At 35.3% G+C, this 25172-nt stretch overlaps 6 protein-coding genes across 6 annotated transcripts; 1 reads left to right on the forward strand and 5 right to left on the reverse strand.

Moving 5' to 3' along the window:
* Positions 3437-9057, forward strand: LOC18777887 (myosin-11). The gene is made up of 9 exons (XM_020564313.1): positions 3437-3935; positions 4270-4470; positions 4592-4714; positions 4828-4865; positions 4957-5053; positions 5260-7515; positions 7761-7898; positions 8256-8374; positions 8512-9057. The coding sequence occupies exons 1-9, from the start codon at positions 3858-3860 to the stop codon at positions 8753-8755; spliced, it is 3294 nt and encodes a 1097-aa protein (XP_020419902.1). The 5' UTR covers positions 3437-3857; the 3' UTR covers positions 8756-9057.
* On the reverse strand, positions 11297-12231 carry LOC18777233 (protein LURP-one-related 2). The gene has a single exon (XM_007209597.2). The coding sequence runs from the start codon at positions 12147-12149 to the stop codon at positions 11505-11507; it is 645 nt and encodes a 214-aa protein (XP_007209659.2). The 5' UTR covers positions 12150-12231; the 3' UTR covers positions 11297-11504.
* LOC18776503 (protein LURP-one-related 11) lies at positions 13807-14694 on the reverse strand. Its single transcript, XM_007208753.2, has one exon. The coding sequence runs from the start codon at positions 14623-14625 to the stop codon at positions 13990-13992; it is 636 nt and encodes a 211-aa protein (XP_007208815.1). The 5' UTR covers positions 14626-14694; the 3' UTR covers positions 13807-13989.
* LOC18775691 (protein LURP-one-related 2) lies at positions 15478-16623 on the reverse strand. Its single transcript, XM_007209787.2, has one exon. The coding sequence runs from the start codon at positions 16293-16295 to the stop codon at positions 15675-15677; it is 621 nt and encodes a 206-aa protein (XP_007209849.1). The 5' UTR covers positions 16296-16623; the 3' UTR covers positions 15478-15674.
* LOC18776676 (protein LURP-one-related 2) lies at positions 18537-19374 on the reverse strand. The gene has a single exon (XM_007208764.2). It carries the CDS (start codon positions 19356-19358, stop codon positions 18735-18737), a length of 624 nt encoding a protein of 207 aa, XP_007208826.1. The 5' UTR covers positions 19359-19374; the 3' UTR covers positions 18537-18734.
* On the reverse strand, positions 21811-22746 carry LOC18775702 (protein LURP-one-related 4). The gene is made up of 3 exons (XM_007209560.2): positions 22504-22746; positions 22196-22420; positions 21811-22074 (listed from the first exon to the last, which is right to left on the reverse strand). The coding sequence occupies exons 1-3, from the start codon at positions 22744-22746 to the stop codon at positions 21940-21942; spliced, it is 603 nt and encodes a 200-aa protein (XP_007209622.1). The 3' UTR covers positions 21811-21939.

Consider the following 25172-nt stretch of genomic DNA (forward strand, 5'->3'; position numbering starts at 1 on the left):
GAGATACAGAGACAGACAGACAGCAGCAACCCCAACTCCCTATCATCTTCCCACATCTAAAGCTTTCTTCTCCTGCCTCCTCCCACGTACCACACCTTAAAAGGTGTACCAGAATTTCATTGTTCCAAACCTACACACTCTAGCTACCCCATTCTCCGTCTTCTATCTTTCTTTTTAGGGAGATTCACTATTATACCCAATATGGGGGCCAAAATTATAAAAATAACCTATATAAAATGGACATTAGAAACACACCCAAAGCCCATTTACAACATAACAAAAAAGCTTTTAACTTCTTATAAATTACAAAACTGCCATCAATTTCTTAAAACAAGCCCAACCCCAAAATCTCATAAAAATACCCAAAGCACTCAATAGGGCATCAAAGTAATTTAATAATTAATATTAAATTCAATAAGGCCAGCTATCATTTTTTGGGTTTTTTTTGGGTTTGTTTATAGGAATTCAATTGTGTAGGGTTTATTTATAATATTAGTGCTAGAAATGGGTATATCACTAAATATCTCTTCTTTTTACCCTTCCTTTTTTTATTTTGTTAATGATTTTTAATTTCGTAACATATGTGAATAAAACTATTTGTATCATATTTTATATTGCTAAAAATGCATCTTTTGCAAAAATGATGTCACATTAGAGTCATGGTACCCACACAAATGTCTCTTATTTAAATGAAATATAATGTAGTACATACGTGCATGTAACACTCTTTTTAAGTCGTGAAAATTTAATGTAAATATCAAATTTTCAAGTGAACTTCGAATACATGAAATATCTAGTCAACATTTGTAGAAGATTGAATGTACTTCAAGTGATACATTGCGTATAGGTATTTCACATCCAATTCAGATATACTACATCTAGTCAGTTCAAATACATTAGTCTAACATATTTTCTAATTCTTGTAGTAAATTTAACCTTGGGAATTCTTTCGTCCAAATGTAGCCCAAGTATTTGAGTGTACACCACATCACCCCCATGCTCATATCTGAATTATCACTGTGTCATCCTCATCCATAGGGTTGCCGCAACATTACTCATATTGTATGGGTTGAAATTTATGGTTATGGAATTCAGATAGGATACTTCGGTATAAACGCTTCTAGGGAAATTAAAGTTTCTCTTCTCTATGCCCCTAACTTACCTAACACGCAGTGCCATACAATACGACTGTCAAATTATACATATCTTAACGTGATTCGCTTGCTAAAAGACATTAGAACCAATCCAACAAGCTACCTAATTCTTTTATCAAATTTCGCACAAATCTTCTAATTCTAAATGCTCAATAAAAAAAATCATCTGTTTGATATTCATTAAAATAAAACAATAAAACAGTACCTCGACTTCAAAACAAATAGAGGAGTCATATTGTGGCCTCATTAAAATATATCAACCGTTCGATACTTGGAATGAGGTATTTGACAAACAGAAAAAAATAATATTTAATTTATAATACTATTAGCTTTGGCTACTTGCTAACCAACTTGGTCATATGCCTAAACAACCCAATGAAGAATATAAAAAAACTAATAAACATCGAAAGAGCATCAATCAAACTGGGCTTAATATAATTTTAATCACACGTGGTTGGAAGTAAAGCAATATTTTTATTTTAAAATGGATTTATAATTCAACAAAGGCACAGTTAAAGCCTGCCTCCAGCTTAGGTTAAAAGTGGACTATAAGTAAACGCAAGGGGATTTTATGTTCAACTACCATTTACCTCTACTTGCCAAGTGCCAACCATAAATAGGTAAAAAGAAGGATTTATTTTCACTTTCTTTCAGTTGCATACGCTAAAATTAAATAGTAATATAATGATTTATGTGACATTTTGACATTATGCAAGTTTTTTTCTATCTCCATCATAAATAGTTAAAACTATAATATTTTATTATGATTTTTTAAAAGAGAATAAATAATAGCGAGCTCTGCTATTAAAAAATATTTTAAAAAAATTTAGACATCAATTTGAGACCATTTTATCCTTTAATTTTTTTTATTTTATATTTATATGCATCTCAGTTGAAGATGTTCACTCTTTTCGAGAAGAAGAGTCAAATGTCTTAATGCACCTTTGTAATTGTGAGCATTTTAATGCACCAATAAGCTAACAGTGTGTGGTTTTTATACCAAGTCAGCAGGTATTGGTAGGCATTAATATTCAGAAAATTAAGTGCTAGCTATAATTGAAACCTTTATATAAAAATACCTACAATAATTTGTTGCTTTTTGGCTGGAGAACGCTCCAATTTGGTTAAATGTCATTTTCTTCAAATTTCTATAATCAAGGAAATTAAATTAGTCATTGCTGACCGACCGTTGGTGTTTCTTTTTAGGCCTTTTTTTCCCATTAATTAGAATGACTAAATTGACACTTCCAAATTAAGAAAGCCCAACCAAATCCTTACATCACAATCCTTCACATTCTTTGTGGTAAAATAAAACCCAACAAAACCCAGTTGCGAGTTTCTTGTCTGTGTCATCTGCCATAAACCCTGCAAGTGTCAGAATTGAAACGCAGCACATTTGGTTGGAAAAATCTGAAAGCTCTGTTGTTTGTGATGGGGGCATTTGCGGAAGCCAAGTGCCAAGGGCCCCCTGGTTACTGGCTAGTTTGTTTAATTTAGGAAGAAATTAAATTACTGGACCCAGCAAGCAAGCATGCATTCTTGGGTGAACTATAAATAGGAAAAAATGTGTAAGCTTTTTCTGGGGTCTTATCATATACAGAAGAATCCATTTGAATGATAGTACAACCAGTCTTATCATATTCCAGTTTTTTTTTAATTTCCTTTTTCTTGAGAAATTAGATTAGATGGGAGAACCAAGCTCAATATGAAGATACAAATTTGTAAAATCTTGCTGGAAAACCCAGTCTTATTATTGTACAACCATTCGAACTAACTTCGGATACTCCATAATCCACTTTCTCGTAATGCGTAAAGTTATTAAATAAATTCTAAACACATACGATTGTATGAAAATTATACATTGTTACTTATCAGTAAAATGTCCAAGAAAGTTAGTAAAAGAAAGAGATGACTTTGTCAAAATTGTTTATCATCGAGTATTTTAAGAGGAAAAAAAATGCTTATGCTATGTGACAATGTCCAAAATTTGATAGCAATTTTAACCACAATACAACTGGACAAACATGGGAGTAACGTTAAATTTAAATATCTGAATCAAATCAAAATAAAATCTTAATTGCTTTATTGGAATTTACCAAAAAATAAAATAAAAATTGCCAGAGTAATATAACTCCTGAAAACACAGGGGCATGTATGTCAAATCCAAAGTTTGACCCAATACATAAACCACTATAAAAAATTGGATAAAAAAACTAATTTATTTTTTCCAAATTAATTTTCTATTACCTTAATAAATCATAAATTATTTGACAGAAGCTTCTCCCTCAATTTTTTACGACATAAATATAAATTTCCTCCCAAATTTTCTTTTGAAAAAGTTAGAATACATGTGTCATCTCTCTCTAAAAGACTGTTACAAAGAGAGAAGAGAAAGCTCTTCAGATCTGCTTAATTTTGTTGTCTTCCGTGCATATCTCTCGAACCCATTCCCGAAAATTCACAGTCCAAGCTTCCCTGAAATCTTTTCATCGAGTCGACTCGCATTGATCCACCGGGTCAGCTAAACTGGGTACACTCTGTTTCATGCTCTGTTTTTAAGCCAATGAGCTAAAACTTCAAAAGTGCAGAGCTTGGTTCTCAGTTTGGATTGTTCACCGGCAGAATGGTGGTGTTCCGGCGGGTTGTACCGGAGCTCCGGTGAGTGTTCCGGCGAGGCTTGGTTTGGGTTTTGGATAGTGTAAAATGTTCAAGTCAGCGAGATGGAGAAGCGACAAGAACAAGATCAAAGCCGTCTTCAAATTGCAGTTCCATGCAACTCAGGTTGTTTAACACTCATTGCCTTTGTAATTGAAGCTTTGTGATTTTTTTTTTCTGAATTGGGTATTGTTTGGTGTCTGAGAAAATGCAGGGAAATGAAAACCAAATAATGTTTTGTTATAGAAGTTTCAATCTTTTATGTCTGGCTCGATGAGTGTTTAGAACCAGAGAGCTGATTATTGCATACTCAATTTAGCATTTCACTGTGAGCAAAATGTTTCTTTTCTTTCTTTTCTTATCCTGGCAACTAAGTGGAGGAAATTGAAGAATGTGAATCTGTGAATGTGATTGAGGTGTTGGAATTGCAAAATAAAAGTGTGTTCTTTTGTGATTTCAGGTGCCAAAGTTGGGTGTGGATACATTGACGGTATCTGTTATTCCGGGGGATGTGGGAAAAGCAACTGTGAAATTAGAAAAAGCTACAGTTCGAGATGGAAGCTGTCGATGGGAAAATCCGGCCCATGAAACAGTAAAATTCGTCCATGAGCCGAAAACTGGGAAGATCAAGGAGTGTCTCTACAACTTTGTTGTCTCAACTGTATGAATTATTAACAAAATGTCAAGCATTGAATTGTTAGATTATTATTATAATTATTTTTTTTTTCTGGTTAATATCAACTTTGTTTATGAATATCTGATTTCTTTTAACATGTGTGTAGGGATCTTCTAAAGCTAGTGTTCTTGGGGATGTTTCTGTTGATTTTGCTGACTATGCTGAGGCTACTAAAACTTCCTGTGTCTCTCTTCCCCTTAAGAATTCTAATTCTAACGCAGTTTTACATGTTAGTATTCTCCCACTTTATCTGGTTTTAAAATTCTACAGCGCTGCTGATAACTAGATAAAGACTACAATTTGATTGTTGTGTCTTATGAACCTTTTTTTGTTTTTTAATAGGTTACCATTCAAAGATTGCAGGAAAACGTTGATCAGAGGTAAACTTGTAGTCAGTTTCCTTAGTCTTTGGAGTTTGCTTTTATATGAATTCTGATTTTTGATTTTCCCCTTGCCTGGTAAATTTTGAAGAGAGGAAGAAGGCTGTGAAGATGCGACTGTTAAATCCCAGGATAGAAGCTTGAAGAATCACTTAAGCAATCATGATGCAGATGAGAGAGTTTTGATCGTGAGTTTCATGCCATACATATAAAGAATGCATATTTTTTTTTTATTATTGAAAAGTTTTTTTTATTTGTTCCTAATTATCATACATCAGTTCTTCTTTCTGTTGAGATGGTTGGAGGGTGGTTGAATAGATGATAATAAAATCATTTCAAGTTTATGTAAAGATCTTCTTTTTATTGTTTTGAAATTTTCCTTGCTGATTCACAGGATGAAAGAATCAATAGAACCACCCAAAATGCTGATTTCAATCGTAGGGCATCTATAGGATCTGACATTACATTGTCAAGTTCTGACAGTGGCTCTGGACTCGATACTCCTCGAGAACATGGACTGAGAAACATTAATATCGGTCATGATCCTTCAAGCTTTCCGTCATCTCTTAGTCATGCCTCAGTACAACATAAACCTGCTGTTTATACCCCGACAACAACCTATGACGAGCATCAGCGATCACAATGGGCATGGTCTGCAGGTTCTGAACATGGAGTAAGTACTGATGGTTCAACAAAGAGTTCTCACGACACCCTTCCAAGAGAAAGGCCTTCAGATGACGAGATCGAAAAGCTAAAAGCTGAACTTGTTGTTTTAGCTAGACAGGCAGATATGTCAGAGTTAGAATTACAAACATTAAGGAAGCAGATAGTCAAAGAGAGCAAAAGGGGGCAGGATCTTTCAAAAGAAGTCATTAGCTTGAAAGAGGAGCGAGATGCTTTCAAGGCAGAATGTGAAAAACTAAAAGCCTTTCAGAAGAAACGTATGGATGATGCACAAATTAAAAACAGGTTCCAGTTAGAAGGTGGAGATCTGCGGGCTCTTGTAGATGAAATCAGACAAGAACTAAGTTATGAGAAGGACCTGACTTTCAATCTCCGTTTACAGCTCCAGAAGACGCAAGAATCAAATTCTGAGTTGATTCTTGCTGTACGAGACCTGGAGGAGATATTGGAGCAGAAGAATAGTGAAATAGCTGACATTTCCAACAGACCAGAATCCACTGAAGATGCTGCAGGGTTGAAGGCAACCATCTCAAAAGGTGGGACCAGTGAGGATGAGGAGCAGATGGAGCTGGAGGATCTTGTTAAGGAGCACAGCAATGCCAGGGAAACACACCTGCTTGCGAAACAGATTGCAGACCTCTATAGTGAAATAGAAATCTATAGACGAGACAAAGATGAGCTTGAGATCCAAATGGAGCAGCTTGCACTTGACTATGAGATATTGAAACAAGAAAACCATGACATCTCATATAAACTAGAGCAAAGCCAACTGCAAGAACAACTTAAAATGCAGTATGAATGTTCATCTCCCTCTGCTAGCATGAATGAACTTGAATCCCAAGTTGAGGATTTGGAAACAGAACTGAAGAAGCAGGCTGAAGATTTTTCTAATTCGTTGGCTACCATAAAGGAACTTGAATCACATATCAAAAGCTTGGAGGATGAACTGGAGAAGCAGGCACAAGTATTTGAAGCTGATTTAGAAGCTGTGACATGTGCGAAAGTTGAGCAGGAGCAAAGAGCCATCCGAGCAGAGGAGGCACTGAGGAAAACTAGATCCAAAAATGCTAATACAGCTGAGAGGCTTCAGGAAGAATTTAGAAGACTCTCTGTGCAAATGGCCTCAACATTTGACGCAAATGAAAAGGTAGCTTTGAAAGCAATGACAGAAGCCAATGAACTGTGTGTACAGAAATGTCAACTAGAAGAAATGCTCCAGAAAACTACGGAAGAGCTTCAGGAAGTTAGAAATGATTATGAGGCAAGATTGCAGAAGATCTCCGACCAAATAGATGAGAAAACCGAACAGATAGAACAGATGTTAGTGGAAATTGAGAATAAATCCAAGCAGCTTGAACATCAGCAGAAGCAAGAGGAAGAAGTTAAGGGGCATTTCTCCCAGGTGATCTTACATCTCCAGTCTGAGATTGATAGGCTTAAAACTGAAAATAATAGCCTTTCTGAGCAAGCAGAGGAAAACAAAAATTTGAGAGCAGATTTGGAACAAATGAAGAAATCAATCGAGGAAACTGAGATGCTGATACAAAGTGGAGATGCGGAAAGAATTGAGCTGGTGAGTACAATTGCTATGCTGAAGGAGGAAGCAGAGAAGTCATTGGAGAAGTTGAATAGAATGAGGGAGCTCAAAGAAGAAAAAGAAGCGATAGTTGGACTCCTACAGTCGGAATTAGAAGAGCTTAAAGCTCAATGTAATGACTTGAAACATTCGATATCTGAGGATGAGGTAGAGAAAGAAAAACTTAGAAAGCAGGTCTTCCAGCTAAAGGCTGACCTGAGAAAGAAGGAAGATGCATTCACAACCATTGAAAAGAAGCTCAAGGATAGCAATGGACGTGCATTAGTTTCTGATGGAATTAAATCTACTCACAGAAACAATAAGTCTTTGCCAGTTCCTAAAGGTTCAAAAGAAGTTGCAGGTCTTAGGGAGAGAATAAAATTGCTCGAGGTAAATTTTAAATTCTTAGTCATATATTGGAACAATTTTGATACGAAACTTTATTTATGAAATGATCTTTATTTTTATTTTTATGAAAGATAAACCAAGAGAAGATCAGTTAAATTTGCAACAATAAGAGAGGATATTAAAACCTGTAAACCATCTTCTGATACATCCAAATCATTTTCTAGCTACTGTCTTTATTGATGCATGAGCTGATAATGTCTCTATTTTTAAATTTTTTAATTTTACAGGGACAAATAAAGTTAAGGGAAGCTGCTTTGGAAACCTCAACTGCTTCATTTTTGGAGAAGGAAAAGGATCTTCAAAACATAATCGAAGAGTTAGAGAGCAGGGTGGAAGAAATCAATCAGAATAGTTCAGTTATGAAGGTTGGTAATCTATTAGTATTACGTAATGCACCAGATACAATGCTTATGCTTATAAGAAGGATTATGATGTAAAAGAAAAATCATATTCCTACAAAGAAAAAAACGAAATTGGATTGTAATGCTATTTGATACGGGACTACCTACGTAAATAGGCATTAGTTATAGGGTTTTAGATGTGAGGCATATTGAGTAAGAACATTGACTTCGAGTTTAGGGTAGTTCTCATCTTGCTCTAGTTCTTCTTCTTCTCTTCTTGCTCTAATTCTTGAATAATGTCTATGCTGAGCTTCTTGCCTTTGCCATTAAATGCTGTCTAATTGTATCTGAAGGTATTTGTGCAATCATCTTATGGTACAGGTAGGCAAAGATATCACTGGTATTACTTCAAATGAAGAAGAGAGGAGTGGATCTGAATACTTGGGCCACTCAGCATTATTGCCCAAAGAAAATGGAAATGATATGTCTTGTATCAAGAGGTATGATTTGTAGAAACAAATTATCAATTTCACTGAGTCAGTTATTTTTTGTTTTATACGTTTTACAATTTTACTCTGCTTTTCCTAGTATGCAGCAAGTTACTGAAATAGTTTTTTTTTTTTTTGGCCTTCCACAGTGCTGATGAAATGTCATCAGAGCAAGAACCGAGACTCGCCAATGTGGATCATAGAAATGGCTACCATGATGACTTATTAACTGAATTAGCGTCAATTAAGGAGAGGAATACATCAATGGAAAGTGAACTAAAAGAGATGCAAGAGAGATATTCAGAGATAAGTCTCAAATTTGCAGAGGTAGAAGGTGAAAGACAACAGCTTGTAATGACAGTACGCAACCTCAAAAATTTGAAGAGGAGCTAAAAAACTGTTCATAATCCTATATTACCATGTACAGTTAAAACAACTGGAGTATGTTCACACCAAAAAAATCAAATCCTGACAGTTCATTGCAGTGAGTAAATTTATGCACACAGGTCATATAATTTTTCCCCTCACTTGCTTTATGCTGTGTGTCTTCTCCCATGTCTAATGTAGTTCATGTGGTTCAGTGTTCTGTCCATGCTTTTTTCTGTGATTCTTTTAAAGCTTATCAATGTTCTCATGTCCAACATATATGACGATTATATCATTAATATATTCTTTATATTTTTTGATCCTTTCAATTTTGCAGCTCTTGTTAATATTATCAGAAGAGTTGTACGTTTTTATGTGTAGAGTATCTATATATCTTAGTATAGTTTTTGTACTTCTGGCCATGGCCAAGAGTGCAGCAGTTTTCGTGGACTGAACTCAATTAGCTTGTGATGCGTGGCCAAAATCTACACCCTTGTTTCTTGCCTTGGCCTCGTGAAGGACAACTGACCATTAAAATTTGTGGAGATCAAGTACCACACCAGTCAAATCATGGCTGCTTCAATCTATATGTGTTCCTTCGGCTGGTGGCCTTCTGGTCGGCATTAGTAGTTGTGTTTCGTTCTTTGAGTATTATAGATTAAAAAACAAATCTCAAAATTGTGGATCAACTGGTTAAGAGCATTTACTCCTGCACCCAAGGTGCTAGGTTCGAGTCCCCCATCCCCCAATATTACTGTTAACTAGGCATGTTATGCACTTAAGTTGTTTTTTACAACTAACATCATGGAGTACTACTTCAAATTTGAGAGGACTTTTGGTGATTGGTCTTATTGCTCTATGCTCACAACTAAGATGTGGGTGATTTGGGTCATAATAGTTAAACAACAGGTAGATTTCTAATTAGAATTTGTAACTTAGCTATTGGATGTTCTAATTGTGGCCTTCATTTTCACGTTTTATTTCCAGATGAAGTCAAGTTGCCTATAATGAAAATCTATTCAGATGCATGCACCAGCTACACAAGTTCTAATAGGCCTCATCATTTGGCCCGCGGGCTCATGGGCCGATGGGGGCCTGTCCGCCCCATCGGAAAAAAGCCCGGCCCAGCTCGTTATGGGCTTTGAGATGGCCCGGTCCGCCTTGGGCTTGGGTGTTTAAGCTCGGCCCGACCCATAGGTCCAGCCTGATTAAGCCCAAGAAAGCCCGGCCAGCTCGCCCACAAAAGCCCAGCCCGTTGGGCCCGCATACATATATAATTATGTATAAATAAGAGTTTAGGTTTATCAGTCCTGATCTCTTGGACTACAGGGGTCCAAGAGATTTGTGGTCACTCACCGTTGGATGTAAATTCAACGGTTCACTCACTCTTGCACTCATTTTAAAAAACTTTTTTGAACCATTGGATTAATATCCAACGGTGGGTGACCACAATCTCTTGGACTCCTGTGGTCCAAGAGATCGGGACTGTTAGGATTATATAATTTAAATCACATATATAATTTGTTTAGTTTCATTTACTTTTCTTTACTCATTCTTAGTTTATAATTGGATGATTAACACATAAATATGTGTCAATTGTTAATCCAACAATTATAATTGGATGATTAGCACACTAATCATATATATAAGATGAACAACATATCACATCACCAAATATAATCATATCACGAAACATAATTGTACCACCAAATATAATCATGCTTTTCTTAAACACATCACCAAATATTTGCATATTTATTCATACCATCCTTTAAAAAATATTTTTTTGATACTTATTATTTTTTAAAATTATTTCTTAAAACGTATTACGATCTAATTATGTAATAATCTTAAAAATAATATTTGGTTTTATTATTTTTGTGGAAAATCTTATAAGTTGTGTGACTTTATTGGGTGTTTTATGAATTTGGTTTGAAGTAAAAATATTGGAATTAAGTGAGTTTAATTTCAAATTTGGACTAAAATGCCTTTCTGATTAAGTTTATGATTTTTTTTGAATGAAGCAGGGCCCGACCCAGCCCGATGGGCTTTCTCAAGTCCGGCTCATGGGTCGGGCTTGGGCTTTGAATTTTCTAAAAAAATGCGGCCCGGCCTGACCCGATATTTTCTCTCTCCTCTTTAAAGCTCGGCCCGACTCGACCCGGCTCATTGACGAGCTCTAAGTTCCAATCATGCGTGCTTGCCTGCTGCAGAAAATTTGTACATTTACTATGCATCAAGAAAAAAAAAACATGATACACATGGAATTCATTGAAACAAGACCCACACAAAAAGGTGGATCGAGAGAGAGAGAGAGAGAGAGAGGACTAAAAGACTAGGCTACGGCTAAGCTCCTAATCAACATAGAGTCCAAATCCTTATCTGATTAGAAGACCACATTAAGTGGTTCAAGACATTCTAACGTCTTACAAGAGAGAGAGAGAGAGAGAGAGAGAGAGAGAGAGAGAGAGGACCTCTGTCAGGATATTAGTTTAATTCCAGGCTTAAAGCATTGTTGGGTTGTGTTAATACATGAAATATTAGCTTGCTGTATAGGAAAATGGAAAATGTACAATATTAGGCTGAATTAATCTGCTCAATCCCACAAAATCTCAATTAAAATGTACAATAATATCAGGAAAAATTCCAACAAAAGGAAACAATAAGAGAGGTTCCATGAGCAACAACATTGCCAACCACAAAATCGGTCGTATTCACAGACCAAAAACGAAAAAAAGAAAAAGAAATCAGAGTTACTAGCTCTAAAGATGTAAGCTCATAATTGATGTCTAATTAATCCATAAACAGTGACAAGGGCCATGATAAGGGAGTGATCTACATGAGCCTCCACCACCAAACTCAGCACATCATCTCCCAATACAACTCCTGAACTTGACTGCTTTCTCTTTGCCTCTGCTACAAATCCTCCATTGCTGTCTGTAATTCTAAATGCTGATGATTTCCCCCCCAAGGCTTCTAACTTGTAGCTGCAACTGGTCTCAGATCCCATGCTTACTTTATAAAAACACTCGTTATTTCCAAGAATTGCTCTACAACTTTTCCTCACTCGAAACATTGGCCTATTGGCACCAACAATAGTGTTGCTTTTGTAGCCCTCCCAGCTTAGAAAACCACACATTTTCTTCTCACAAACAGTGAAGAGAAGCTTGCCCCGGAGATCCATGAGATAAACTTCGTCGCTGTGCTTGTTGTCGTAGTTATCAATTCGATAAACGATTTCTCCACTTTCATCAAACGCAGTGCATCCGTTTCCTTGCATCACAAGCGATTTCATCCATATGGTGAATGTTTCTCTCTTTGAAGTCATGTACTTGTTAGAACACAATGAAGAACTAGCAGTAGAGCTACAAGGAGCTTCATGGCTGCTGTTGAGTATTATGAGAGGATGAATCTTAGCCATTTGAGAGCTGAGAGAGATGAACCAAAATTTTGGTTTGCGTGAGACTTCTTCAATATGAAGTTACTATTTTATACTCCACTCAAAATTGGGAAAAAATCATTGAAAGAAACTGGTATACAATAATCGTTTGGTCATGACGCATCCAAAGAGACCTCCACGTTTTAACCCATGTGCATGTGATATGTGGTGTGGGGATATGTTCATAGCCACACGTTTTATTTTTCTTTTTATTGGTGTTTATCTTCGACATTTTTTTTGACTCCTTGTAGGCTGTCTGTCCAGTATTAAAGGAATAGAGATTTTAACATTATTTGGTTGCTACACATGGCTAGCTAACGGGGACTTGTTGTATATTGTATGTTAGTCTATCGACTTGTCAGTAAGTTATTTATTATTTGTTTTTAATTTATTTTCCTTTTAATAAAATATTGTTTTACGTATTTGCATGTATATCGAAAAAATTAATTATGGTTTCTATAATTTTGTTCATATCCGTATCCTTATTATGATTTGATGATAATTTAATTAATATAGGGAAAGTGTCACACGTCCTCTGCTGTGGGTGGCTATATCTGCTAAGGAATCTTGTGCTTTACATATCCTAATTCTAACTCATTCCTCCATTTTCCTTCATATCTTGACCGGCTTAACCCTACGGACTCAAATATGCTTTAATAATTATATGTAAACAATTGTACAATGTAAGTTCATGCGGAAGATAAAGGGGAACTTTCATCAATGTCTTGGGAAGGCTTTTCTTTTGTTTGTTATCCAATCAATTTATCCTAAATATATGGAAGAAGTTCATGCCATGAACAACAAGGAACACACTTATTGTTTGTTTTTAGTTATCATCATCCTCTTATGTTGACTTCATTCTGATCCAAAACTATAATGGCATGAGGGTCACTGTTTGTGCAAATATTCTTATAGAAGAATATCCGCTTGAAGATCCTTCGCTTTTTGAACTTTTTTCTCTCTTTCTCGATTCCTGTAAAATCAAACTGGAGACTTATAATTAAACCAAATGCCAAAGGCTCTCCGATACTTAAAAAGGATATAGAGTATTTTCTATAGGGAGAACCGGGTGGCCAGAGCCGTGTATGAAAATATGGAGAGATGAGAGAGGTGTGGCCGGCGGCAGTGATGGTTTCTCGGGTATTTTTGCTAGGTTTAGGATTACTTGTGTGTTGAATGTAGCCATGTATTTATAGGATTCTAGGCATCTAGGGTTTTTCAAAGAATATCTTCTTATTTGGAAAGAAGATATTAGGAAGGAAGAATATCTTCTTTTTATACCCCTGAACCCTAAGATATTCTTTCCCCAAATTATAGAGATCGAGTCAATTAGGGATTTGATTGATGATGATAAATCCAAAAAATTTGGATAATATCTTAATTGGTGATAATTATCTTTTTGAATAAAGATAATATCCCTATTTTTAGTATCAATTAATTTGCCAGCCAAATGAATGGGCTCAATTAATTGATCTAGGAGATGATCTTCTTGTCCACATGGCGCTTTGTGATTGAAAACCGGATTATTTGCTCCCACAGTCACAATAGCGAGAAATTTTTGTGTATAAGAAGAATTTAAAATCTTGTCCATTGTTGTAAATAAAATAAACAATTGTAGGAAAAGCGAGCAGGGTAAGAGTCGAACTCTTACTCTGAATGTGAAGGTGTAAGCCAGGAACTGAATGGAGTTAAGATGAGTTCATATTGAAAACTACAAGAACATGAAATATGGGTAAAAAAATCATTTATGTTTTGATTTCATTCTATACACCACTATTTGCTACAAGCATGTTTATGTATATTTGATACAGCTGACTCTGAGTCATATTTGATGTCTAATTAAGCCATAAATAGTGACAAGAGCCATGATAAAGGAGTGGTCAACATGAGGCTCCACCACCAAAGTGAACACATCATCTCCCAAAACTACCCCTGACCTTGACTGCTTTCTCTTTGCCTCTGCCACAACTCCTCCATTGCTGTCTGTGACTCTGAATTCTGATGATTTACCACTCAAGCTCTCTAACCTGTAACAGCTGCTATCAGATCTCATGGTTACTTTATAGGAAAACCCTTTCTTTCCAAAAATTGATCTGCAACTTTTTCTCACTTGAAACCATGGCTTATTGTTATTGACACCACTGCTTTTGTAGCCCTTCCAACTTGGAAAAACACACATTTTCATCTCACACAGGGTGAAGAGAAGCTTTCCTTGGAGATCCATGAGATAAACTTCGCTGCTGTGCTTGTTGTCGTAGTTATCGATTCGATACACAATCTCTCCATTCTCATCAAACGCAGTGCATCCGCTTCCTTGCATCACAAGCGATTTCATCCATATAGTGAATGTTTCTCGCTTTGAAGTTATATATTTATTATTAGAACAAGAAGCAAAACCAGTAGCAGAAGAAGCCTCATCAGTAGTACTGGGTATTATGAGGGGATGAACCTTGGCCATTTGGGAGAGGAGAGATATATGAGACAAGTTTAATTTTTGGTTTGTGAGACTTGAAACAAGTTAGTAATTTATAGCAGTCAGTACTGAAAATTGGGAACTAAGAATAAAATCCAAGACCTCCACGTTTTATGTATTTGCATAGAAATTGGTTTAAAGAGGTTTGAAAAACTTTTTTAGAGCTTTAAAGTAGTTTGGAAATCTTTTTTAGAGGATCAATCGTGTGTGCACGTATACATATACACATATATATTCATACCGAACCACATATTTTCGACATTTTTAAACTACTTCTAGGCTTTCACGAGTATTATAAGAGGAACTTGTCGGGGTTTTGTGTTTATATGATCAATTTCTTAATCCTCTTACCAACATATAATATTAATTATATGGAATCCGTTGATTAATTATGATAATTGAGGTCTTATCTGTTAGTACATGGTTTCCAAAATAACTCAAATATATGGAGGGTGACACGCTTATTTGTCGCATTGAGTGACTTTGCAAAGAGAAGTCATTAACGAATCTTAAGCCTAGACAAACATGGAAAGAACATATTTGTGTTGTCAAAAGAATAAAAAAAAGAAAAGTGAAAAGGAGATGTTGGCTACTTTGCTTGTACTTGGCTGCCACGTTTATAACTTTTTAAAGGCCGCCTCCTTATGTAGAAAGTCCAACTAGCTTGTACAAATGGGATTCTCTTCTCATTTTATCTACTCACTTTTGAAGGTTCTACATGCCCCTCTCTCTCTCTCTCTCTCTCTCTCTCTCTCTCTCTTCAAATTTAGAAGAAGCAAAGTAATTAACATGATCGGAGCATATATTTGGCTAAGGAGAAGCCTTGGAGAAAGGATCTTTAGAAAATGAAAATAACTGAGTTAATAATTAATTACTTTATAATATCCCATATTGATACAAGTGGGGTGGAATTCCCACCAAAAGGGTTGGAATCTTGAGAAAAATTGGTCAAGAAACTCAATTGATTTCACTAAGAACCACTATTTGCTACAATATATATGTATGTATGTCTATTTCACACAGCTAATCCTAAGTCAGATTTGATGTCTAATTAAGCCATAAACAGTAACGAGAGCCATGATAAAGGAGTGATCAACATGAGGCTCCACCACCAAAGTGAACACATCATCTCCCAATACAACTCCTGAACTTGACTGCTTTCTCTTTGTCTCTGCTACAACTCCTCCGTTGCCATCTGTGATTCTGAATTCTAATGATTTACCACTCAAACCCTCTAACCTGTAAAAACTACTATCAGATCCCATGGTTACTTTATAAGAAAACCCTTTCTTTCCAAGAACCGATCTCCAGCTTTTTCTCACTTGAAAAAATGTCTTATTGGCACCATTATTTTTACACCCCTTCCAAGTTGGAAAGCCGCACATTTTCTTCTCACACACAGTGAAGAGAAGTTTTCCGCGGAGATCCATGAGATAAACTTCGTTGCTGTGCTTGTTGTCGTAGTTATCGATTCGATAAACGACCTCTCCGTTTCCATCAAACGCAGTGCATCCGTTTCCTTGCATCACAAGCAATTTCATCCATACCGTGAATGTTTCTCCCGTTGAAGTCATACGTGTATGAATAGTACAGCTTGAAGATGCATCATCGCTATTGGTACTGTTGGGTATTATGAGAGGATGAACCTTGGCCATTTTGGGTGTGAAGATATGAAAGAGAATACTCGGTGTGTGTGAGACTGCTTCATTCAAGTTACTTAGTAATTTATAAAATGTTTTCAATATTAGTTTATATGATCATCCAGAAATCCACGTTTTTAATGTATGCCTCTGTGCATAGAAAATTATACGAAATATTCAAATTAATTATGCTTTCTATTTTGTTTTTTTTTGTTTTTTGTATTCAAGTTGTTATGTATCTTATCATACCAAAATAAAAAAGTAGTTATCTCTAGTTCTGACGTGATCATAAATTAATAATGGAGTGCATCACGCGGTTATCTAGTAGTTGGGGCTCCCCAAGATTTTTCACATGCATTTTGTGGTTGTGCCTACCATATATATTGTGGGGACGGCATGAAAGAAATGATTCAAAGAATCATGACCACACGTTCTAAAAGAATCAATCAGATCATCGGTCCAAATTCACATTTTGAAAAGATAAATATTTTATGTTGCTGACAAATAAGCGGCTCTTCAAACCATTGTACTCTAGTGTTACAAGACAAAGCAGTCCTAGCAAGTCTATGTTCCTAATACCTTTTCTTTTTATTTGTTGATTAATAAATTTCTCTCGTATCGTCAGAGTTTTATATCAATCGAATTTCTTAATTCACTTATATCAATGGATCACTTATACAATGTTATCTTTCGTCAACAAATTATTGGTTTGGATGAGTGTGATATTAATATTGAGTGCTTATCTTTTAATTAGTTATGGTTACCAATTTGTGCATGCACTCTGCCATAAACTAACGAACAAAAGGAACAATGTAACTATACATTGATGTTGATTTTATTCCCAAATATGTTAACTAAAGAACTTAAATTTATGACGTGGCTATTTGTCGCATTGAGTCAAAAAGGAAAAGGAGATGTTTGCTACTTTGCTTGTTGTTGTATTCCCCCCTTGAACAAACTTTTTTTGGGCCGCCTCCAAATGTTGAATCACCATTCTGTTGAGGACCAAAAAGGAGCCTTTGCATTAATTTTTCTAACTAAATTTTAGTTAAAGTTGTTAGGATGGCTCTTTTTTTTTATTTAAATTTTCTGCAGATTAGAATCGATGGCACACTTTTGTTACTATTATGGCTCCTATTATTCTCTCGGATCAAAACAAATGAGATACTTGGTGAATTATTTGAAATATTGGTGTTGAAGTCTGAATCTTTTCGGCCAACTAGATCGGCTTCTTTCGTCATTCAAACCACTCGTGTGGGCTTAAAAGTCTATTTTTAGGCCCAACTAATTTTCTTTCTTCAATTGTCGTCATTTAGAAGTTTCACTCGTTTTAGGCCCATGAATGAAATATCTAAGTCCAAACTTTTTTGAACCATTGGATTAATATCCAACGGTGGGTGACCACAATCTCTTGGACTCCTGTGGTCCAAGAGATCGAGACTATAATATATATACACTTCAAGTGGTCTGATGAAATACGTATATTGACTCGTTCTACGCTCTTACGAAACAAGCATCATATGAGCTATATTACACATATACCATATAAAAATAATAAAGGGGATTTCAACATTATTCGGAGGGTGACATTTTGCTGGCTAACAAGGACTTCACGCTTTAATCTACATATATATATCAATTTCTTATATCTCTGGCTAGTTGTGGTTCTAATCATAATTTAATTATGGAGGGTATATCACGCGGTTATGATCTAGTAGTTAGGGCTCCTCAGTACTTGTCACATTGTGTGGTCTTGCCTACCACTTTGGGAACAGCATGGGCAAATTTCATAGAATCGTTGATGATGTAGAAATTACAAATTAAATTGATAGGATATAAACTAATTGAGTCTTTAAGCATTCCGAATAATTACATTAAACATTATACAAGATGAGGAAGGAAGACGAGGGCAACTTTCACCAATTGTTTTTACTTTAACTAATTTATCCTAGTAATATGGAAAGAATTGCAAAAACGTCTTTCGAGTTAAAACCTCACACTGGAATGGGTGCATTCGTCCTAACCAACCAAGGTATTAGATTTAAGTGGTTAAGTTAGGGAGAATAATCTTGAACTTAGTAGTGGCCATGCCGGTCTAATACACAAAATGATTAATGGATCTTCATTACCTCAAGTCAAATAAAAACTCCTATCAAATTCTGATTTCCATAGGATGATCATTGTCTTTAAGAGATAGTTAACGCAAGCCAAGATGAGTATAGACTGATAATCAAAAGATGAAATACTTCCTTTTTGTACGGCCAACGAGAAGAGGAAATGAGAAATGAGAATCAATTCCTATTCCTTGATAAAGTGGTCATGTATTACTTATGGAACACTATAAGTACAAAATTGGCCAAAAAAAGACTCAGTTGATTTCATTCTAGGATCTGCACACTAGAAGAATATAGTATATACATGCATATATACGTATCTGAGACAGCTCTAATTGAGTCATATTTGATGTCTAATTAAGCCATGAACAGTGACAAGGGCCATGATAAAGGAGTGATCAACATGAGGCTCCACCACCACAGTGAACACATCATCTCCCAATACAACTCCTGAACTTGACTGCTTTCTCTTTGTCTCTGCTACAACTCCTCCATTGCTATCTGTTATTCTGAATTCTGATGATTTACCACTCAAACCCTCTAGCCGGTAAGAGCTGCCATCAGATCTCATTGTTACTTTATAAGCAAACCCTTTCTTTCCAGGAATTGATCTGCAACTTTTTCTCAGTTGAAACAATGCCTTATTGGCACCATTGTTTTTATACCCCTTCCAACTTGGAAAAAAGCACATTTTCTTCTCACACACAGTGAAGAGAAGTTTCCCACGGAGATCCATGAGATAAACTTCGTTGCTGTGCTTGGCGTCGTAGTTATCGATTCGATAAACGATCTCTCCATTTTGGTCAAACGCAGTGCATCCTTTTCCTTGCATCACAAGCGATTTCATCCATATTGTGAATGTTTCTCTCTTTGAGGTCATGTACTTGTTATTAGAACATGAGGAAGTGCTAGCAGTAGAAGCATCATCAGTCTTGGATATTGAAAGAGGATGAACCTTGGCCATTTGGGAGCAAATTAGAGATGAAAGAACTTTAGTCTTTGGTTTGTGAAAGAAGATACTTGGTGTGTGATGATGAGAGTACTTCAATCAAGTTTGTAATTTATACTCCCTCAAAATGAGATTATAATTAATGCAGCCTAATTAAATATTAGTTTCTTAATCCAAGAACTCCACGTTTAATTTGTGCATACCATTATGTAATTGCATAAAATAATGAGAAGCATATGGGATATGTGCCTAGAAATTGTATATAAATTTTAATTTTAATTGGGTTTTTTTTAATCAAAATGTTATAATTTTGGTTTGACAAACATTAGTTTTAAGAGCTTCTTATATATTATTGAAATTATCTTGGACATTTTTTGACTTCTTCTAGGCTCTCACGAGTATTATATGAAATATGCAATAGATTAATTTACAAAGGGGATTTTAACATTATTCGGATGCTGATCTTGATGGCACATGGCCAGCTAACAAGGACTCGCCGTTTTCTGTACATATTTTTATGTTTTGCAAATTAATTTATATAATTTATGGGTTGTTGTTCGTTTGTTGTGATTTTATCTTAATTTTCTATTAATTTGAGGCCCCTTAAACTGTCACATTGCGTGGGTTCTGCCACGTGGAGGCGACATAATTAATTAACAAATTCCTATATATAACAGGGCAAAAAATAATAATAATAATAATAAATTGGTATGCTTAGCTGGAATAGATTAAAGGAAGAAGAGATGACCTCAGAAAAACATGGAGGGAACATGTTTGTGTTGTCGCGCAAAAAGTCTAAAAGAAAAAAAAAAAAAAAAGGAATGGACAAATGAGAAGCATATGTAGCTAGAAAGATCTTTATTAGGTCTCTAAAGTAGCTAGAACATCACGTTAAATCAATTCTAGATGGCAAGTTTAACAATGCATTGTTGAGCTCAAATTTAAAAGCAATACCATATGAACTCGAGATTCTATGTTCAAATTCTCCCAGTAATATTTTTATCAATTGTTAAGTACATATATAGCAATTTACATTATGAAAGGATGGAAAGTATTAAACTTTACTGCTATGTATATGCAATATCATGTAAATGGAAAATTCATAATAACTGCATATACCCTCTCTCTACGTACAAATAATTTGAGATACATACATCACCAATAACATATATATGACAAAAATATGGAAGGTGTGGAGATTTGATTCCTAATAGTACAATTAAAACTAAAAAGATATTAAAAAATAGAAAGAAAAAAAAGTATAAGGAATATCGCAAAATGATTGGCCATGAACAATTATAGGCAAGGTATCCGTACAAAATAATGTGCTAAATGAAACACCTACATGCGTCTTTTTGGTACTTCTAAGAAGCACACCAAGTAGAAATTTGCAGCTTTTCTTGGACTTGAAATTCTAAACTATATACGTACATTGAACAATTATATATATATATATAGATATAGCTTTGTCTTTATTCAATCTTTCCAGATAATGAAATGATGCTTACAAATAAATTATATGTCAAGTGAAGTTGAAGTTCATTTTGTATTGTGCACTTGGGGCATGCATTATTATGATTATAATTGCTCAATGTCTCTGAAGAATCAATTGGAATTCTCTGTTGAAAATTATTAAACGCCGGGCTCTCATTGGCCCTCTCTCTAATTCCATGGCTCTTGCTTGCTCGACGATCTTGATGTATATAGAGAGCTAGCTATAGAATAATCCTTCTAGAAAGAGTTTTTATATACAGTTGCTCGATGCTCCCAAAAGGTAAACAAAGAAGTCGGTGGTGGCATTACATTAAAAAAGTAGCTAATTAACACTTAAGTAACAGCTTACCTAATCAATAATTCAGACTAATATATATAGCGTATTTCTTAAGGAAGTTGAGGTTTCACTCTAAAATGAATTGGCAGTATGAGGAGTAACTCAACTCCTTATAAACTCATGCTAAGTCTCTCAACAGTTTTGAAAATGAATGATCAGATATATACAATGTTAGACATCCATTAATCCCGAAAACTTACGCCTTGAGACAAATATATAGGTGGGAGAGAAAAAGAGGAAAATTCAGGGCCTATTGCAAAGAAGGCTTTGAAATATACTAGACAATCACTAACCCAAAAAGTTGATGTTGTCAAAAAATGAGCCAACAAGATATCCAACTTACATATTAAGCAATGAGCCTACTATATATTTGGCTCTGTTGGTGTTTATATATGCTTTAATGTTTTCTTGTTAGACTGTCTTGAAATATGATATGCTCGTATTGTCAAATAGCGAATTTGAACCATTAATTAAGTTAGTTCTTGTCTAAATGTGTGATTCAAGATCACAATCTGGCAGCATTTTTCAGCAGCAGTGCATGGTTTGAGAGTAAAGTAGTAATCGATTGAGCAGGAGATCTTTTTTGGATGCATATCAAAGTAGTGATTAACTAAATAATGAATATATACAAGCTTAACCACACAATCTATGTCATTACCATAGAATTTAAAGGGAAAAACAACATAACATTAACTCAGAAGCCTCCTCTTAATTTGCTTGCATGCTTGGAGATAACCATGCTATTATGCAAACAAGATGGACCATTTACATTTTGCGACAAAGCAATCCATACACAGCTATAATAGCCATTATAAGGGCATGCTCCATATGAGGCACCACCTCCAGAGTTAATACATCACTCCCCAGAACTACCCCAGAAGATGATACCTTCTGCTTTGCCTGCACAAACCCATAAAACGAATTTTAAAAAAATTATTAGCAAATTAATTATAGTGATAAAATATGTATTGGTAGATCCTTATATATATATATAGCAATTAAAGAGACTAGCTAGGCTCACCTCTGCAACAATATCTCCATTAACGTCAACAATTCTAAATCTTACAGTACTCTTGCCGGCCAATCTCACTATCCAGTACTTGTCACAATCTACTGTAATTTGACAAGCTATGCTTCCCATAAACATTCTACTATATCTTGTCACTTGAAACCAAGGCTTCTCCTTCTCCACTTTAGAAGGGGCGCTCAATCTATAGCCATCCCATCGTTCAAAAGCTTGTAACTTCTACAAAATCAAAAGCAATTTACAACCATAAGGTACTCGGATTCGCGATTAGAAAACGCAATTGTATTTGTTCATATATTTACCTTTTTACGTATGGTATAAAGAACTTTGCCTTGGAGATCCATGAGATGAACTTCGTTGCTACACTTTTTGTCGTAGTTGTCCACTCGATAAACGACGTCACCCTTGGAATTATAGATCGTGCAACCATTGGTATGGCACACAAGTGATTTCATCCAAATGGTATATGTTTCTCTCTTTGAAGAGCCACTCATGTAGGGAGGGATAGAGAGAACTTGGGAAGCTTGAGGACACACCTTAGCCATATATTAGTGGAAAGAAATTCAAATTGGAACTTCGGTGGTAGCTAGAGATGTATAAAAGATCTTATTTATGTTACATCGTTGAGCTAAGAAAATTGCTTGTTAATTTATGCACTTTATTATTCTAATCATTATTAAAGTTATTTATAAGTTAATTTTGTCCTTGATTTGATATGTAGGAGCGCTTCTTCCATATGATTGGTCGCTAATTAGTAGAGAGAGAGAGAGAGAGAGAGAGAGAGAGAGAGAGAGAGAGAGAGAGAGAGAGAGAGAGAGAGATTGAAAATAGTACTAGTCGAAGTTCAATGGGTCAACCAGCTTGTTAGATGCGACTAATTCAATCAAAAACGTTTAAGTCATGCAAGAACTAATAGAAGAGCTTTTCAAGTTTACTTCTGAAAATTCTTTATGGAGTTGTAACCGTTTGAGAAGATGAAGTATAAGGAAGCACGATGGCCAATTTGAAGTACTTGATGAACTCATTAAACTATTGGGAGATGTCAGGATCTTGATGTCATGATTCATGCTAAGTACATAGAGATATGCATATGCACTGCTTTTGCCTCGTGTTTGATTATTTGGTTAGACATATAGCAATAGGCTCAGTAACCTAATCGCTTGAATTATTCTATATTAATCTGATCAATAATTTAATGACGGACAACCACTCTTTTTGGGCTTCTCATTTGATTAACAAGAGTCTGAGCACATGCTTTTGGTTTCCATATATAATTCTTTTCGTTTACTTGCTACGTAATTTTAAAGAATATCTTCAGAATTCGAACCGACGGAACTTTTATATTTGGACACAAGAGGTAACACTTAGACCACCGGCTATATTCAATTATATAATATTTTTCTTATACAAATGATATTAAAATGAAAAGAATGAACACATGACCTCATATGCAACGTGAATATTAATCACGTATATTACAAACCTCTTGCACATTTCTTTATTTTTTTCCCTTAGAAATAATAAGCTCTATATAATTTTTACTGGAAAATTTGCCGTCAAAGGAGGTGAGCGTACGTGTTTATTAATGCTATATTCTTGAACTTAGACTGACTTTGATTACATATTGGGTTACGTTTTGGGTCGTAATTATAGGATGATAGAATTTATACTGTTCGTCAATTTGATGGGTTTGGAATATGGACTAACCTAACTCAAAACGAAAATGCCATTTTCCACCATAGCATTGCCGCAGCCGCATAGCTAGGTTTGGAGTCTATTGTGCTCTAGAAATTGGTGACTAGCCATATATGGACAATTGAAAAGTCTACAAAAATAACGCTAAGAACAGTTTAAAAGTACATATCATTTGTTGAGAGAAAAGGGCACATCCATCGGAAAATTTTGGTTGAAAATTATTGAATTGAAAATAAAGAAAATTTACGTCAAAACTATGAAGTTTTTTTTTGTTTAAGAAACTCAAAAGTGTAATTTAATTTAAACATATGAATCTAATGTATATACTCTTAGAAGCATCAATTCTTTTCGCCATTCTTTTCGGGTCCCTCTATAATGAACTCACTGAACTAAGGTAGAATGAAATATTTCACATACTCCATACATGGATTCCCTTTGACATTGGAGGGCAGTAAGCTTTCTTAGATTCACTTCAGCTGGAAATTCAGTGACATATGTCAAAAATTTGAATTCTTATTTGGTAGCATACATTGAAAACTAACCCCTCGCTTTAAAGAGATCGTATCGAAACTGGTCTCCAAAAAGCTTAGTTGGTTGCAAACAACTTATATTCTTACAATTATCAAACATATTTAGTTCACTCCAATATCTTTGATAAACATATTGTGTGTGCACGGGTGAAAAAGAAAAAAACACGCTTGTGTTAAAACTAAGCAGCCTCAACGTCAACGTCGTTAAGGATAGGGTTTAATGAGTTTTGGAAAATTAAAATAAAATAAAATAATATGACTTAAATGTTTGATGATGTGTCTTGTATTAAGTCGTTAGATTGTTTGAATAACTTAGATTTAACAAAATACGAGTAAATGCACGGGCCTAAATGCATAGGCTCGGAATAGCTTGAATTATTCTATATTAATCTGATAAATAATTTAATGGCGAACAACCACTCTTTTGGGGCTTCTCATTTGATTTACAAGAGACTGAGCACATGCAGTAAGAGTTTGACTTTCTTTCAGTTATGTAAAGTTGTTTAGTACGAGATCGCTTCACACCTCGCGGTGCTTACACCTCTCGCCTATCGAAGTTCTGTTCTAAAACCTCTTCCGAGAACTTGTATAGAGAAGATTTCCCGCAGAGCTGCAGTTCTTCCATACCAACTTAGCTGCCCGGCGCTCCTATTGGCATAACAACTGGTACACCATAGGTTGGCCCAACCCAGTCCTCTCGTACTAGGGTTGGCTCCTCGCAGTTCTCCCTTTAACACAAACGGTAG

The sequence above is a fragment of the Prunus persica genome, chromosome G5 (genome assembly GCF_000346465.2).
Source record: "Prunus persica cultivar Lovell chromosome G5, Prunus_persica_NCBIv2, whole genome shotgun sequence".
Classification (NCBI taxonomy): domain Eukaryota; kingdom Viridiplantae; phylum Streptophyta; class Magnoliopsida; order Rosales; family Rosaceae; genus Prunus; species Prunus persica.